This window comes from Caloenas nicobarica, chromosome 1 (genome assembly GCF_036013445.1).
Source record: "Caloenas nicobarica isolate bCalNic1 chromosome 1, bCalNic1.hap1, whole genome shotgun sequence".
NCBI lineage: Eukaryota > Metazoa > Chordata > Aves > Columbiformes > Columbidae > Caloenas > Caloenas nicobarica.
The window spans coordinates 68,202,939-68,220,085 of record NC_088245.1 but is presented as its reverse complement, the minus strand read 5'-3'; the positions used below and the strand labels follow the sequence as shown (position 1 = coordinate 68,220,085).

The 17,147-nt window shown below is 50.0% G+C and overlaps 1 protein-coding gene across 2 annotated transcripts in view; it reads right to left on the bottom strand.

Moving 5' to 3' along the window:
• The window catches only part of LOC136000013 (sodium- and chloride-dependent GABA transporter 2), a 31,521-nt gene extending 24,577 nt beyond the window's left edge, over positions 1–6,944 (bottom strand). Inside the window, exons 1-4 of one of the 2 annotated variants that reach the window (XM_065654845.1) lie at positions 6,732–6,944; positions 2,046–2,180; positions 1,047–1,187; positions 357–441 (exon numbers count right to left, since the gene is read on the bottom strand). In XM_065654845.1, coding sequence (XP_065510917.1) covers positions 357–441; positions 1,047–1,187; positions 2,046–2,180; positions 6,732–6,939 — 569 coding nt within the window. In that variant the 5' untranslated portion in view covers positions 6,940–6,944. The remainder of the gene's footprint in view (positions 1–356; positions 442–1,046; positions 1,188–2,045; positions 2,181–6,731) is intronic. The other variant, XM_065654070.1, reaches the window with a different exon arrangement.
• Positions 6,945–17,147: the final 10,203 nt, after the last annotated feature.

Here is a 17,147-nt window from a genome sequence, read left to right as displayed (position 1 = left end):
AGAAGACAAAGCATCGGTGAGGTAAGGTCTTGCACAGCCAGCTAGCCACCACTGAGGTCAGTGAGACTGAGACACCCAGAAGTTCCAGAGGAACAGGAATGCAACATCAGAGAAGGACAAAGTCAGATGTCTCCATGGCATGCCAGCACAGCTCCAGACAAACACCACAAGCCCAGCGAAATTACCCTGGCTGACAGTGCCATCCCTGAGAGTCTTCACCCTGACCTGCCCAGCTTCCTCTCATGTTTTTTTCTGGCAAGGGTGGGTTAATAGGAAGTGCTGCTGCAGGGTTTGTTCCTTGCCCAGGGAAGTTATGTCCCAGAGGAAAGTAGAGTATAGGCCTGTCCTTTACTTACTCCCAGAACTCGATGACAGGGGAGGTGGCATTTTCATTGGTCACATTGAGCGTCGAGTTTGCCTTCTGGAGCTCCATGCAGTTCCCTGTGGGAGAAGCCCAGGGAGAGAGGGAGCATAAGTTGCAGTGGATGGAGTACTGGAGGATCCAAAAAATCCCTCCCTTTCTATCCACAATGTCAACTCTCCTTGACATTGACTCTGAGACAAATTTTGTATAGACCCAAAAATGCACAAAGGCAGTCCCCTCTAGGGTAAAATTGGCAAGAAACCTGGGACAATTAGGATGATGGCATTTAATTTTTTCCTTCCAGTGGGCATGGTGAGCAGTCCTGACCAGCACTGGGTCTATGGCTGACACTCAGCCCAGGATGACTGGAAGATGCCAAGAAGAAAAGTGCCCATGGTGGCTGAAGCCCAGAGCAGGAGCCACCAGGGAGGCCACCACTGCACGGTCCTAGCCGCGTGCTGCAAGTAGTTGGGCAGCGCCAGCACAGATGCTTTCTAGCAAAGACCCAGATCAACCAAGCTGCTTCTCCAAAAGCACCAGGATCACTGCAGTGACCCAACACTCCCAACACCTACGACCAGCAGCCCCACCCAAGCAGGGGCAAGCCACGTTCCGCCCTGCCAGCAGCAGGTTTCCCTCAGCTAGGAGCTGGTGGAGGATTGAGAGAGGGCTCTTCACCCACCTGTGTTCCACTCGTGGTCACAGCTGCCCCAAGGGAGGTCAATGGTGAACGAACTGAAGAGATAAAACAAGGCCCAGGCCAGGACAATGATGTAGTAGAAGTTCAGAAGTACAACGATGACCTGCGAGGCGTAGCCAATTCCTGCAGAGAGTGAGCCCCGAAGGCAGGTCACCCACGTGCTGGTAGACAGGAAGAGAACTCCCCTTTGGGAGGTGCTCACCCAAAGTTTTCGTCTGCTGCTCCACATTTTGACCATGCTGCTGGATGAATGCCAGTGGGGTGGCCACCAGAGCCACCATCCACTCTCTGAAGCCCAACCTGCCGTATCAGCAGGGGCCTGAGCAGAGACCTCAGGGACCCCCTCTTCCTACCACCCCACCACAGGCTTCCTTGGGGATTGACAAATTATGGTTGGAAAGCCACCCAAAAGGACAGAAAAATATGACAGTGTTCTATCTGCTGAAAAAAACCCTTCTTCAGACGCATCAAAGAAAGTAGCTTGAGGCTGGATGTCTGTGCTGAGACAGTGCTAGAAGTAGATCTGGCAGCTAACAACTTATTAAGACAGCTGACACCTTTTACCACTAAGGTTTTAAGCGATCTACAAATCCAGGAAAATGGAATAGCATTGACTTTAAAAATTGCTACCACATTTTAGGTTCCTCATAACCTCTAGACGCATTTTCATCATTTAACTCTTGGAGGACAACCTCGACTGGGTACAAAGCTCCTGGCCCAAGCTGCGGCCACGCAGAAGGAAGTCAGCATGCAATGTAATGATGGGAACTGTGTGGTAAGAAAGGCCATCAATTTTTCCAGTGTGATTTTGGAAAGGGGGCAGCCGGTGACCCTCCCTGGTTTGGGATCCCCTGATGTAGGCAGAAGATGTGCGGAGGTACATGATGAGCTTAACTGTGGGGAGATGCATTGCAACTCATCCCCACTGGGGTCCCACAGTCGCCCCACCTTGCCATGCCCTCCCAGGTTCACCCCACTCACCTTCAAAGAGGGGGCAGATCCTGCGCCAGGCTGTCACCCCTCCCTGGCTGGTGTACTGCCCCAGTGCCGTCTCCAGGAAGAAGACGGGGATCCCACAGGTGAAGAGGAAGATGAGGTAGGGGATGAAGAAGGCACCTGGCAGATTCAAGCAGCAGATAGGAGAAATAAGCCCCGTTGGGGTGACTGGGGTCAGGTTATCTCCAACCTGACACTGAGCAGGTCCCTCCCTGCGGGTGACAGCCTTGGAGGGGATGGGGGCTGTGGGGTGGGAAGTCGATGGGCACGGGTGCCAGGAAAATGGGATTTTTCTCATGTTTCATCTCCTAGAGTGATGCAATTGCATGACAAACTCAAAATTTAGAAAAGATAAAAAGGAAAGGAAAAACAAAAGAAAAAAGGGAAGGGAAAGGAAGGGGAAAAGAGTAAAGGTGGGAGGGGAGGGAAAGGAAAGGGAAAGGGAAAGGGAAAGGGGCGAAAGCGAAGGGGAAGGCGAAGGGGAAGGCCTGATTTTTGTGCAGAAGAGTGAAACAAGTTCTCAATAGCTGTACAGAAATACAGAGGAACACCCTGCTTTAAAACCATTGTGACTTTTAATCAAGTTGGTGACTCCTTTTATGTTAATTATTCTGAGAGAATAAGCTGACAGGCCTACAGATGACAACACCAAGGCACTGAGGCGCATGTAGAGACTGACACCTTCACCTAGTCTGTGGGTTTACTCAGTCATTTGCTCACCAAAAAAGCAGCAGATACGCAAGCAAAAAGCAAGTGGTACAGGAAAGTATGTACCTCGCACCAGCAGCCAGGGCTGCCCTCCTGGTGAAGCCCTGTCACGAAACCAGGCAGGGAGAGATAAAATGCATCACATTTTTTATTACCCCAGGCTAATGCTAAATGCTTTAATGGCCTTTATCCTGCAGAGGACAGAAGCAGCCCTGCAAGATGGTCCGTGCTCCCTGCTGCACTCGTGTGCCGCCAGAGCTGCTCAAGCCCTGCTGCAAAGGCAGGGACATGGGACAGGATGGAGAGCTGCTGTGGAAAGGGGCAGCACCAAGCAGAGAGTGGCAGCTGGGCTGCGGCGGGCTCAGAGGAATACGTAGGGTCAGAGGTGACAATCCCACCAGCCACTAACCATGTTTTCCTTGCATGGGCCTTTTCTGTGCCAGCGAGATGCTGACTGGCTCTGCGATCTGGTCATTGGGTTGTATGGGAAATAAAAAACAACCCCAGTACACAAGTAAACTCAAAACCCAAGAGATTTCATTAAGAAGCTTAGCTAGCCTACAGGGGCAGGGAGAGAGAATGGAGGGCTCTGGGGACCGGCCAGAAGTCCCACCTCGCACTCATCGCAGCAGGGTACAGAGCCACAGCCCTCCCTTTCTTGCAAAAAAAAAAAAAAAAAAAAAAAAAAAAAGCAATCAACATAATAGATAGGGATAGCATCTCAGCAGCTCCCTGTGGGCAAACAGCAGCTGAAGGGATGCTGGTACCTGGCAGCCCCATGGGAACAACAAGCATCTGCCCACGTGCTCTCCCTCCACCAGCAAATAGAAGCTGGTGAGGGCAAAGGGCAGGGTATCAACACCATCCCCTCAACTCCCAACTTGTGTAATCATATGATCATAAAAACGGAACCTATTTCCAAGAGAGATTATTCTCATATAAAAGCTTGTATTTAACCAAACTGTAGTCAGGGGATCCTCAGGGAGGTCTCTCAGATGGCAGGTCAAGCTTTCCAGCCTGGATTTCCCCTACTTGCAGATTGGGTCTGGCCTGTCACCTCCCTCAGCACCTCTGGTTATCTCAGGTTTCAGGCAGGTTTCATGCTTTGGAGGTCTAACTGGAGGGTCCTGGCATGCAAACTGTTAAATAATACAAAATTATGGTGGGGTGAAGGAGGGATTTGCAGAGACATGTTTGGGCCAGGGGCTGTGATCTGCCCTGCTCCCCTCGCCCCCCAGGTTGGGGGGACAGGCAGAGTGGGACGACCCTGACGCCAGCGCCGCCACCGCTCCCCATCTCTTTTCAGCTGGCAGAGGGCTGCTGCTTGCCCGCACAGCCAGGCAAGGGCAGCGGGCAGGATGGCCTTCAGGCAGGGGCTGCGAGGAGGAAAAGCCCAGGAGAGGGGCCCAGCAGAGCCACACGTGTCCCCTCCACTGCAGCACCTTCCCCTCCGCACGTGCAGGGGTGGCAGTCGGCCCTTGGGACCGGCCAGTTTGGGGAGTGCTGCGGCACTGGCAGCCACACCACCAGACAGGCTTCCCCAGTATTTCCCAATCGGTGGGGCCAGCCTGCCCAGGTAGGGCCTGACCCCACCATGGGAGGTGAAAGCAAGAGCGAGCAAGAGAAAAAAAAGAACATTTTTTGCTCTTCTTGTTTCTTTTTTTCCCCTTACTATATAGAACCTTGGTATCAAACACCAAGTACTGAATATGTAAGGGACTACTCTTTCTTTGTTATGTGGAAATATCCCTAAAGAAAGGAGAAGTGACTGGCCGCCCCTCTTTGCATAGCTCAGATTTTGCAGATACCTTTTTTGTGAAAAGTCTGACTTATTTAGAGCAGCAAAGGAAGATCTGAGAGCAGCTGTCACTGCTACCTACACACAATTCATCATGGGGAGAAAAAGTCAGCTGGTGGGACAGGGCCATTTCAACTGGACAGTAATGCTGGTACGAAAGCAAATGGTTGTAGGCTGGCCATAATTGACCAGAAGCTAGAAATTAAATGTCTCTCACCTTTATTGAATTACCAGAGAAGCAAGTCTCTGGACCAGCCTTCCCAAAGGAGTACAGGACAAAACCTCTGGTAGCTTTTAAAGTTTATCTCGAGGCGTTACAAGGGATGTGATAGAGCACCAGCCAGGGCAGGCTGGGTTCCACGAGGCAGGAGGGAGGCCCAAGTCCTGCACGGCCTCGTCGCACTGCCTTGCCCCAGGAAAAGCCATACAGGAACCACTTTCCTCTCTGCATGGGAGTCTCATGCCCCATCCTTGCTCTAACCTCATGGGAAAGGGGCTGGAGATCAGAAATTTGCCTGAGATTTCCAACTCCTCACAGCCTCTGCTGCTTCTCGAGGTTTTGCTTCAAGCCCTCTTCTCAGGGGAAAAATGGCTGAGAATTTCCTTTGTGTCTTGCTTCTGCTGTCCAGCCACACACAACACCTCCCCTTTCCCCAGAGCCTTCCTTGACATCTCCCCTGGCACCCAAGCCAAGGGGTGCCAGGTCAGGGTCCATGGTTCTGCTCCCCATGATGGGGTGGCACCTGGGAGGGTGCAGCAGTGGGAGCAGACACAGTTCAGCGAGCAGCCAAGAAACATTCCCCGTGGAAAAAGAAAACACGAAAAATCCTCCTTTTTCAACAGGGAAAGAAAATGCCCAGCCATCTAGTGAAAAGAAACAAACGCTAAGCAAAGCATGGTGTGAAAGTAGCTGAACAGCGGTTAATCCTCTTTTATGCCACTGGGATGAAAGCAGTTTAGTGAGGCCCATGAGACTACGCCAAGCTCGAGCCAGGGGATTTCAGCCCTGGGTCCCCAGCACTCGCTCCCTGCCAGCTCCCAGCCAAGCACTGTTTCCCCTCTCCCCTGCCCTTCCGGAGAGCCCAATTAGCAATTAATCAGCAGACTGGGAGAGCAACTCCTTCTTCTCCATGTGCCACCAAGCCAAATTTGAGAAGGCCTTCAGGTTTCTGGGTTTTAAATAGTTCTCTCCTTTAAAAGGCAACCACAAAATAAAAGCAGACACAAACACCTGTACAAGCCCGTGGCAACCCTCTGCCTGCAAAAGCAAGCCCAGCTCTGCTGCCAAGCCACAGTGCAGCCCGGACTCAAGGGGGACCAGCCACCGGTCACTGCCGAGCAGAGCCGGAGCAGCACCAACGTGGTGGCACCTCAGGGGTGACAGCAACATCCCGTTCTCTCTCCCTCAAACACGTCCGTCTGTCTGCACACCTCACATCGCCACTGCATAGCTCAGAGGTGTGTGTTCCCTCTCGCCTGCACTCGCAGCTCCGGCAGATGCTGTGAGGGCACTGCAGGGTGCGGGAGGGCAGCTGTGCCCTCTGCCTGGTTGCTGCCTCCTGGCTTCGGCACCAGTCCCTGAGGGACACCCCTCCATGACCAGACACCAGACTAGGACCCGTGGCAAAGAGCCCCTTGGAGGCTTCCTGAGCTTCCAGGAAATGCTACAGCTCCTGGCAGCACCTTTGAGGACTACAGTGCCATGCAGCCTCCTGCACTGCTCCCTGCTGCATCACCAGGACATGCCACCTTGTTTGCACAGGGCTCCTGGTGCTCCTCAAGGATATGGTGCCTGGGATGAATCATGCTGCTCTGTGAGCCAAGCCCCTCACCCGGGTCCTCCTGCCTCCCCCTGCGGATGGCTGCCCACCTCACCAGCAGGACCAGGGTTCCACACGCCGCGGGGAAACAGAGCGACCAGAAACCCTGGGACATCACCGCTTGGTCACCCACATCCCAGCAGGACAAAATAGCCGCTGCACGTGGCCCGGATGGCGGCACCACGCTGGCAGGTTGGCATCAGACTCATGGTTCAGGCATTACTGAGAGGCTGCTGCCAGGGGCGAGCAGGGACAGACGTGGATGTGGCAGAGGCAGGAGGAACCACAGAGGGACACGGGTGAGCAGGCATCCCTGGGGGTGGCCAGGGCCAGGGTTGCACTTACCTCCGCCGTTCTTGTAGCAGAGGTAGGGGAAGCGCCAGACATTTCCCAGGCCAATAATCTCCCCAGCCACAGACAGGACATACTCCAGCTTGTTGTTCCACTGCCCTCGCTCCAGGGTCTGGTCCTTCTCCTCCGTCTCTTTTTCCATGACGGGGTGCGCAGACACTGTTTCACCATTGCTGACAGCACCAGGGACTCTGTAGTCCATCCCACCTTCAGAAGGAGTTTCCTTTGTTATGTTCAGCACAAGCCATGCAACAAGCAGAAATTTGGGATACAGGAGGCAAGAGATTGGAGAGGACGTTTGCACACACGCATGCTGAACCATTCCTCTCTTGCCTCTTATACTGATTCCTGTACCGATTCCCACTGACAAGAAGGTGCTAAGACCATGTGTGTGCTTTCTCTGCTTAGTCCAAAAACAGTCCTTGAAAGCCTCTATCAGTTTCATTATTTTTAACTGACTCATTTCAACACACTCTTCCTTCTCGAAGCCCATCCTCTAAGCACAGTGTTACACAGAAGACCCAGCAGCTCAGCCAGGCTGGAGCTCCCACCACGACAGGTACAGAGAACAGACTTAGTGGTGAGAGCAGGATCAAATAATTGACAAGCTACTTTATAAGGGTTTCTCTTCTCTCCTCTTGCTGCTTACTGAAGTCTGGTTTTACAGACCATGCAATGAAAGCCACAAAACACACATAAGCCTTAGATGTGGGAAGAGGACAAACTGAAATAAAAGGGGAAACACATTTCTGCTTTCAGTGGTGGCAACTGCTGGTGGCAATCTACCAGTCCCCCAGAAACCTCTGAGATGACTCCTCTCCTCCCAGGAAAGCCAGGACACAGCGTGACTGCTGGTGCACAGCTGGTGCCCCAAGGCACAGCAAGGAGACAGGCACAGGTGGCACCAGCTCTGCTGCAGACATTTGGGAGATTCAAGGGGTGTTTCAGCCTGTTCCTCATGGGCAGGATGCCCTCCTGGCTGCAAAGTCCCATGGGGCAAAGGGTGAAGACTGCAGTCCCCACCAATGCCTGGTGCCAAAGTCAGGATTGCTGAGGACTGTGTGCCAAGGAGGGCACTTTCCTCCGCACGGTGCCAGCCCTCAAGCCCGCTCTTTCCCCGCCGAAGCAGCTGCCCCAGCCCCAGCCTAACTCTGCCATTCATTCCCACCTGTGATTCCATTGCCAGGGGAGCAGGAAAACGTACTGGCAGCAAATGACACTGTCCCTGATTCAGGGAGGGGAAAAAAAAAAAAAAAGGCAAAGTAGTACTTTGAGCCTCTCCCCTCCCCCTACATAGTCCCCTATAAAATACTCCGGAACTTGAAGAGGAGCAAGAAACACTGGCAGGCATTTGACAGCGGCTGCATGAAGGAATGGGAGGACCCCTCCACGCTAGAAAATGATTAAACAGGCAGAAAACGCAGCATGACCTCTCATCCACAGCAGACCCGAGAGGGTGTGGGGCACGGGGGGAGCAGGGCAGAAGAAAACAGGGGCAGAGGTGTTACCTTGCGGATGGCACTGTCGGGGCGCGAGCCGACGGGAGACGCGAAGGCAGGACCGAAAGGTGCTGGCTATTTAAAGCGTGGAAAGAAAAATTCAGCCCATGGTGTAATCCTAGACTTCGCCCAACCCACATTCCTTCCCCCACCCCCCAGGGCTGGACAAAAACCTACACATGACTGATTTCATGGTCAGTGCAAAGGGGCTCGTTCCCCCCGCCTGCGAGATGGGCTCACACTGCCTCCACCAGTGGTCTCCCTCCTGGGTCAGGGACTGCTTGGATCCCACTCTCCATCATCCCTCTGCCCCAGGAGAAAGGGGAGAAAACCACACACAGGTGCCCCCGCAGCCCTGCCCCAGGGACCCAAAGCCTCAAGATCTGCTGGGAAAGAGGTAAGAGCCGAAGCACAAATTCATGGTGAGTTCCCATCCTGGGATCTCTCTTTGGCAGGGAGGACACAGGCACAGGGCACAATCCTGCCCCACGGTGCCCAGGGGGCAGCCAGGCTGTGGCACAGCCGGGAGCAGCGGCGGGCAGCAGAGCTCTGAGCTGGAAATAAACTCTGCTAAACTCTCTGCTGCTTCTTACTAAGGGCTCAAAACAGCCTCATTCAGAAATTCAACAGGTGGCAAACTCTCTTCCCTCCCACACAGGGAACTTTGCCTCTGGTCTTTCCCAGAAGCAGCACTGCCCCATCCCAGGGACATCACTCCAGAAGCCACAACGGGAGCGGGCAATCGAGCAGCAGATGGAAAATCACGCAGCAGGAATTAAGAGAGACCCGGTTCTGCATACTCAACACCATGGTGCAGAATTAGCTGTGGCTGCTTGGGAAGCAGGTCTTGGGATGACTGCAGGTAGTTACCTGGCACTAGCTCTGTGCTTTGAGGCCATAAAAAAGGCAAACAGAACAGGATATTGTTCATGGTAGATGTGTTACAGCTGTGATGGTCCAAGGATGTGAGGCAAGGTTTTAAAGTATTTTTATTACATCTGTTAATGAATATCTGGGGCAAGAGAGAAGAAAAAAAACAAACAAAAAAAAATCATGCTTTTAGGTTCAGTGTCCTTGTGCAAGGCGGCAGCAAAACCTGAACTGTGTACAGGCAGTTTGAGAAGGTATTAGGAGAACAGCAGGAACAAAGCAGCAAACACTGTGGTATCACCACATTAATCCGTGGTGTAATCACACAGGACCGGGCTTGCTACAGGAGAAACAGGGAAAGGGAAAAGGGTGGGTAGAGGTAAGGAACAAATACAACCAAGGAGTGATCAAACAGAAGTTGACTCTTCAGCTTGGAAAGAGATGCCTATGATAAAAATAAGCTTACAACAGATCTAGAAAACAAGGAAAAGACAGAGAAATTAATACATTTCTCATGACATCTCATAGTGTAACAACTAACATCCCTGTGCAGAAACCACTTCACAGTGGATAGTGTAGTTGTTAAATAGGGTAAGGATATAGGGATTAAAAAAAACACCAGCAAAGTCAAACAATACCTGGCCTTGAGCAACAGGTTGGTGTAAGGAGTGAGAAGATTGAATAAGGAAATCTTTCTTGAGAGTCTCAAAACAATCATGTACATCAGTATTGCTGCTCAAATATCCCTGGATAACCATGATCACTACAGTGCACCAATGGCAATAATGTTATCAACAAGACAACAAGTTAATTGGCAGGAACTAATAGAGTAGGATAGGAAATGTGTAATCAATAACAAACTATTTGACTTCCGCCCAGCGAGATAAGACTGCGCTGAACACAACAACTTGAAAATGAAAACAAATGTTCAGTGTAAACATAAGCCATCAAGAGGAAATATTAAATCTACAAGTGCAAAAGCAAGCTGGAAAATGCTGAGCAAAGCATATTTAAAGTAAAACGTCACTTTACACATCTGGGGTGAAACAAGAAAAAGTCCATATGGTTTTGGGATATCTTACTTGAGAGATTAAAAATAATAAATGAGTGCATCTTTTTACTGAAGATAGGTAGAGAAAAGAACCAACAAATATCACAAAGTATCCATTAAGACTAGAGAAAAAGATGGTTTCAATACTCATTTTTGAAATTACAGGAGGCAAAAAGACTGGGAAGCACTTTAATGGGCCCGTCAGAGGCAACGAAAATCTAAAGGGAAAAATGCAAAGGATGAAGTTTCAATGTCTAAGATTTTGAGTCTGTAACCACATTTACGTCAAGCGGAAGAAAGGGGACAGTCGGAAACAAAACTTTAGGAAATGAATTTGCAAGAAACAAGTAAGAGATAGAAGAATGTGAATTAAAAAAAAGAAAAGGAACAAGCCTAGATAAGATGCACACACTGTAGTAAGAAACAGGAAAACAACTTCATCCTGAGATCTAATGAGACAATGCCATTTAAAAATATTTGGGCAGGTACACACATATGTATTTTATTTGTATGAAAAAGGAGAACACCAGGGAAGTGCTTTTGCAGCAGCATTTGCCACTTGGAGTCGCAGAAGCTGAACCTCACCGGGCAGCTCCAGAGCATCTTCCTCCAGTGCTGCACGTGCCGGCAAACGGCAGCACTGATGCTGGTGCCAGTCCTGAGTGTATCGCTCTTTTGCCACCCCCCAGGATGGCACGAGGGGGTTATTTGGTGGGTTGTCTCTCCTGCCAGAGGCACAAAATGGGAGGCTGCCTGTTTAGCAACCCCCCCAGAGCACAGGGCTGAGGACAGCGCCAGCCATGGTCCTCCCAGCCCCAACCCACCTGGCTGGGTCAGAACCCACCGCTTACCAGGACAGCCGGAGCGATGCCTCCCTGAGCAGGTCCCTGAAGCGGCTGCCGAGCTGCCTTTGCTGGGGCAGAGCAGCGCTGGGGCGCACAGCTGGCTTGGCCACTTTCTCCCCAACCCCCGTTTTGGAGAAGAGCAAGAACGCTAGACCAGGGGGTTCTCTGTCGATGTACATCACACCTCAGCCAGGACAAGGGCTGGAAAATCCTGATCCTAAAGGCTGTTTATTCCTCTCTTGAAATTTATGTTGCATTTTGCTCATCTTTCTCTTTGCCCTACAACATTTGCCAAGATTTCTGTCTTCAGTTTGGTCGCAGCCGTCTACCAGCAGCTGAAGCTGCGCTCCTGGGGAAGCGCCCATAGCCCGAACCAAGCAAGCCTGGAACAAGGTTGCTCTGAAGACAATGAGGTACTTATTTTTTCCCTCCAAAGCACCCAACTATCTGCAGGGTGGCTCAAACCTAGAAGAAGGAAGGATTCAAAGGCACTCGCTTAGAGGGATGATGAGGAGAAAAGAGGAGGTGGAAATGGCTACTGGGAGACATACACAACCTCTTACGCTCCCCACTTTGACCTCCCTCTCCGTTCCTCTGACATGTGACAGACTGCCTGCATGTGTTTTGGGGCTGCGTAATCTTGCAAACCACCTCCCAGCTTCCAGGAACACAATTTGCAGTTGTATTATCTGGGAACCAAAGGCCAGAACAAATAAAATGAATTTCCTCTATCTGATAACCACCCTGCTACTGGCCTTTTCAGCCTGAAAACGTTATTCAGCTTAAGTGACCATGGGTGTAGCAAGCAAAATTGTCACAATTATGCACAGAAAGGAGATAAATAGAGGCTGGTGTTGGCTGGCACTGTGCAGGAACCTGAGGAACACTCAGCAGAGAAAGAAGCCAAAGTGAGCACAAAGGATCAACTCCTGCTTGAGCCACTAAGGCTCGTCCCAGAAAGGCACATATATTTTGAAACCACAAAGGCAGGAGCCAAAATTCATTGGAAGGACCTGCAGTTCCTGCAGTGACAGAAGATCCTACTGCAGCCACTTGGACAGCCCCAGCATTCAAACACAGCCTCCCTAGTGAATACCAGCTTCCCAATAACAACCCAAATGATCAGAATCCTGAAGCAAGAAAAACCCTGCCCGCAGAGCGGTGGAGGCCTCATTTGTGCCCAGGGCAAGATACAACTGTCTGTGGACACCATGCTCTGCACACAGGAGATAAACAGATGACACTCCTGCATTAACCAGAGCTCAGGGACCAGCTTGAACAAGGGGTGGCACGCTCGCAGCAAGTACAGTGCTGGAGAACCTGTTCCTGCAGACATCGCTGCTGCACCCCTACTCCTCTGCACACAGAAGCTAAGGGCGATGCTCTCGCCACGTTTGGTGCATGGACTGACAGCGAGCTACTGAGTCCCTTTGTGTGCACCTCTGGTCAAAGGCCAAAAGTGGTAGAGCTTAGGGAGAGGTAAGTTGAGACCAAAAAGACTGTTCCTCCAGACCTGCTTTGGCTGTAATGTGAATTTCCAGCTGCATAAGGGAGTGGTAGCAATAGAGGTGCCACTTCCCATCACCACTATCTCAGCTATGTCCAGTGCTGGTGGTTTCTCCCCTAGAACACAATGGAAACGGCAGCGCTTCGCAAGTGTACACTTGCCCGTCTGGAACAGCAAACCCAAGACTAAGGCAGGAATACACAGGCATTTGTATTGCACACACAAGCACAAGCGCAGCAGGAGCGCCCAGGCAGGTCTGCAGTGCTGCGCGTCTTACCTCTGCTTTGACTTCTGCTTAGTATCTTGTCTCTGCTAAACACTCCGGCCCTTTGCACAGATGAGTAAGAAACAGGAGGTTCTGTGTTCAGACTTTAAAAGTGTCTCCATTTCGCTTATGGACAAAAACAAAAGCACTGCAAGGTTATGCAGTTATAAGCACTTATGTATAGATATCTATATATATGCTTACAATATAATATATAATAAAAATATAGTATAAACAAGAATTGATTAGCAAGCAAAGACTCCTGAGTCTGGAGTCTTCAATCTTTTTAGCATCTCCTCCTGCTTTCCTTCCAGCTCCATCAGGTACCACCAGTTCCTCAGGGCTCTTCCCTAGTTCCACTTCACAGCAGCTGGGCAGCTTGAACAAATCCTTGCAGAGTAACTGTGGAAACAGAGCCTGAGCACATTTTAGGGAGAGGGCAAGAATCATTACCTTTCCAAAGGCTAGTCACTGACCTCCAGACGTGAAAATTGATAGTTTGCATCAAGAAAACAAAACTCATCAGTTTGTTCTTGCAGACAAGGAGCTAACTAGAGGGCAATTTCATATCAAGAACCATATGGAAAAGGATATCATCATTTCGGGCTATTATCAACAGCAGTATTGCTTAAGTGGCCCAAATACAAGAAGTACGAGATCAGCAGATTGATTAGGTACAGGGTAGATTGGAGGGTATATTGGGAGCTGTATACTGGGACCATAGGGATGATGGTCTTTCCTTGTGCTCTGCATGTCTCACTCCTCTGAGGTGAAGATGATAAATCTGAAAGAGACCGTCTGCACAAGGAATGAAATCAAAGGCATTGATAAGGCTGGGATTTTAACTGCCCCTGCACCCTGTCTGCCTGGACGTTCTGGCAGGAAAAAAAGAAAAGCTCAGAGGTGAGACAGGGTTGCACCTGCTTAACTGATTCTTGCACAGAAAACCCATGATCTGGTTTTAAACAGGCAAGGACTGGACAGTGTTCTCAGAGCATCTATTCATGCTTATTTACATACTCGGGGGAGAGGGGGGAGGGGAAGTGAAAGGATACTTCTAAATTCAAGAGACCTCCTGGGCTGGAAACTACTCAGAATACAAAGTTTCCATTCTGGGAGAAAATCCAAAAAATAGTCATTGGTAGACAGAATGAGAGAAAGTTTTTTAAAAGTTTATCAGAAATAAGTTTTCAAAGTAAGAGATGACAAAAGGAAAAACTTTGGCATATCAAAAAAGGTCAACAAGAAATAAAACACAGGTTCAGTTTTTCCAGCCTCCCAAAACCAGAAATAAAGCAGATTTTTGAAATCCCCTGCATTGTAAGGAGGCATTACCTCTTCAGAACATCCCAGGCATCCTTCGCCTCGGCATGACGGGTGCCCCAGTTGAGCTCCTGGGCCAGCGCAGTGCACAGGGATGCTGTGTTTGGAGAAGCACCCACTGTGGGAGTCCAGACCCCAGCCCCAAAACACCACTTGGCCCAGGAGAACCCACAAGGCTCTGCAGAGCTTTGCTGCGATCACCATAGAGCACATCCACTCCCAGCTGCTGCTGGTCAGAAGCGGCTCGTGTCGTCTCTTGTTTCGCTTCTGTGGTCCCTGCTGGCCTGAGGCAGGGCAGGAGGGAGCAGAGGGACATGTGCTGGCCCTGTCTTCTCTAACCTTCCCCTTGGCTGCCCTGCTGAGGTCCCCATAAGGTAGTGTAGATATTATAGATGCTCAAAGCGCTGAGTTACCCCTGCAGACCAATTAAAAAGGAGCTTACATACTGGAAAGCTGCTCCTGACCACTCAACTGCTGAACTGGTTCAGTGTGTGGTGGGGATTTGAGACGTAACATGAGCAAAACCCAGAGCTTTTAGACATCTTCGCAGATGGATGGGATTCTGCCTGAAGGGATGGGATTCTGCCTGAAGCAAGCTTCACACTGAGACTGATCTCCTATCTACAAGTCGTTCCTGTTCTGGCGGTCAGTTGCAACATATTGTGGCACCGAGTCTCATTCAGGCTTAGACATTTTCTTTTCCTCAAAAATTTAGGTAAAGAGTCATTTGTGAGTTTCGATAATTTAAGGCAATCTTATTTTTCTATGATGAGTGCCAGAGACGAAAAGGCTAAGCCTCATATTAGATCCAGCTGATGTCTGAAGAAAGGTAACCCTTCTGGTAAAGAGAAGGAATGACAGTGGAGCAGGGGCTTGTGCCCAGGCACAAGGCAAAGAGATATCAGCAAAGCCAAGTGCTACAAGGAGTAGGTAGCTTCTTGGCATTGCTTGAGAGCAGCCTTCTCCAGAGGGAACAGAAAAGATGCTGCTGCTCACGTGTTTCACCTTTTGTCACTTCTGAATATTAAATTCCAAGCCACGTTGCCCTCTTGCCACCGTGAATTCAAATACTGATGCCCATCTAAAATAAAACATAGGGGGGCTGACCTGACCAAGAGGTCAGAGAGAGAAACACACACAAACAAGGTATCTCCATCATGAACATTAATTAATTACTTTCATTCAGCCAGACAGGCTCAGAGCATCCCTGCTCTTTTTGATAGAAGACACTTGACTCCTGGCCACTGCAAGCTAAAGCAGAGAGGGTCAGGTGCTGCTTGCCAGTCATCTGACAAGTGCTGGAAATCTAGTTTCATTAAGTCAGTCACAGCCCAGGTGTGACGTTTTCATAGCAATCAAAGGAAAAAATGCAAGCATCCATAGTGATGTGTCCGGATAGGGGAAAAAATTAAAGATATGGAGCCAATTAAACCTTCAATCTTGGTATTCACTGGGATCTAAGGGGAAAATGAGACTGGTCTTCAATACTGGCTACCCTACAAGTTTCCTACAGCAATGCTTGAACTGCGTAGCAGTACCAGCATACACCCTACTGCTCAAACAGCAGCTGTGGCTTTACACTAGAGCAAACCAGAAAACAGCCCTTTTTTATTGCAATCCAAGTCTGGTCCTGACGATGCTAATGGACATGGATGCAGCACTCAGCTCACTGAGGAGGAAAGGCAGGGACATCAGGAGGGGGAAACTGGAGAGATAAAACCAAGGCTTTGTTAGTGCAGCTGCAGCAAGGAACCCAAGCGATGCCCCACACAGCCCATCGCCTGTGACAGCACAGGTAATAACTCACAGCCACTGTCAAAAAAGCAGCCCGAAGATGTACATGCCCCCGTGCTGTTCCCAAGCTTAGACCGGGGCTGCCTGGGAGACTGAGCCACAGAACATCTCCACTCCCAGCAACCAGCTGGTGGAGAAGCTGGAGGATCAGCCGGGGCTGACAGGACAGCAGCAAGGTGCTCACCTGCATGGAGGATGCTCCGGCTGGGAGGTGGGGAACAGCAGCTCCGCGCTTCCCCGCAGTGGGGTGAGGAAATACTGAGCTGCAAGGTTGGAAAAGCTCCGGAGACGCAGTTTGCAGTCTCACAGCTTCTCTGGAAGTAGACAGGCAGCCCTAGAAGGGTGGGAGGTGAGTTCTCCCCTGCTGGGAAGGGAAAGCAGCTGGGGAGGAGCAAAAACAGCCTGCAAAGGGAATTTGTCCTAATTTCCTTTGGCCTCACTTCCCTCAGGGATTTCCCATGGTGAAATGGGAAGAGAAGAAAGCAAAAAAATACAAGTAGCAATTGTGTTTCTTTGAGATCATTAGACCTGAGAGGAACGGGGACTTAGAACAGTTTCTTAGGACAAAGCAAAGCAAGTTTCTTCTTGCAGAAATCTCAGGTGTTGCTTGTGCAGCAGCACTCTCTGCATACTCTGTGAACTGGAGTCGGAAAAAAAATAAGTGCCTACCTTCTGCTCCATACAGGAATCTGAGCCATCAGCTTCCTAGAGTTGCCTTAGTCAGAAAAAAAAAAAAAAAAAGAAAAAAAAGAAGAAAAAAATACCCAACCATTTAAGCTGTGAATAGCTTTCCTGTTGCTCTGTACTCTCTTCTGTTATTTGTTATTTGTTATTTGTTCAAGTTGCGTATTCTCTGATTTTCTGACACCTCTGAAATCCTGGGGTGTAACAATTTCAAGCATATTCCTACCAGGAGCCAGGGGAATTCGTTATTCCAGCCTTCAACTCCCTGTGCACTCATGCACGCTCAGAACAGGGCAGGATCCTTTCAGAGCAGTGTTTTGCTTCTTTACTACCTAATTTGCAACCTGTCATCCATTCCCTTCTAACAAATGCAGCTTGCACAAATACTGGATATATGGAAGGCCACTAAAGCATCACAAACATTGTGGGAAGCACTCTCCTAAACTCAGTTCTTCTGAAAACCACTTATAAATCCACTTTCTTCTGCACCAACATCCCCTGCAGACAGAGTGAGTGACAGCCCAGGGATTAGGGCATTGGTGCTGGACTGAATCAGCTCCAGACACATGTTG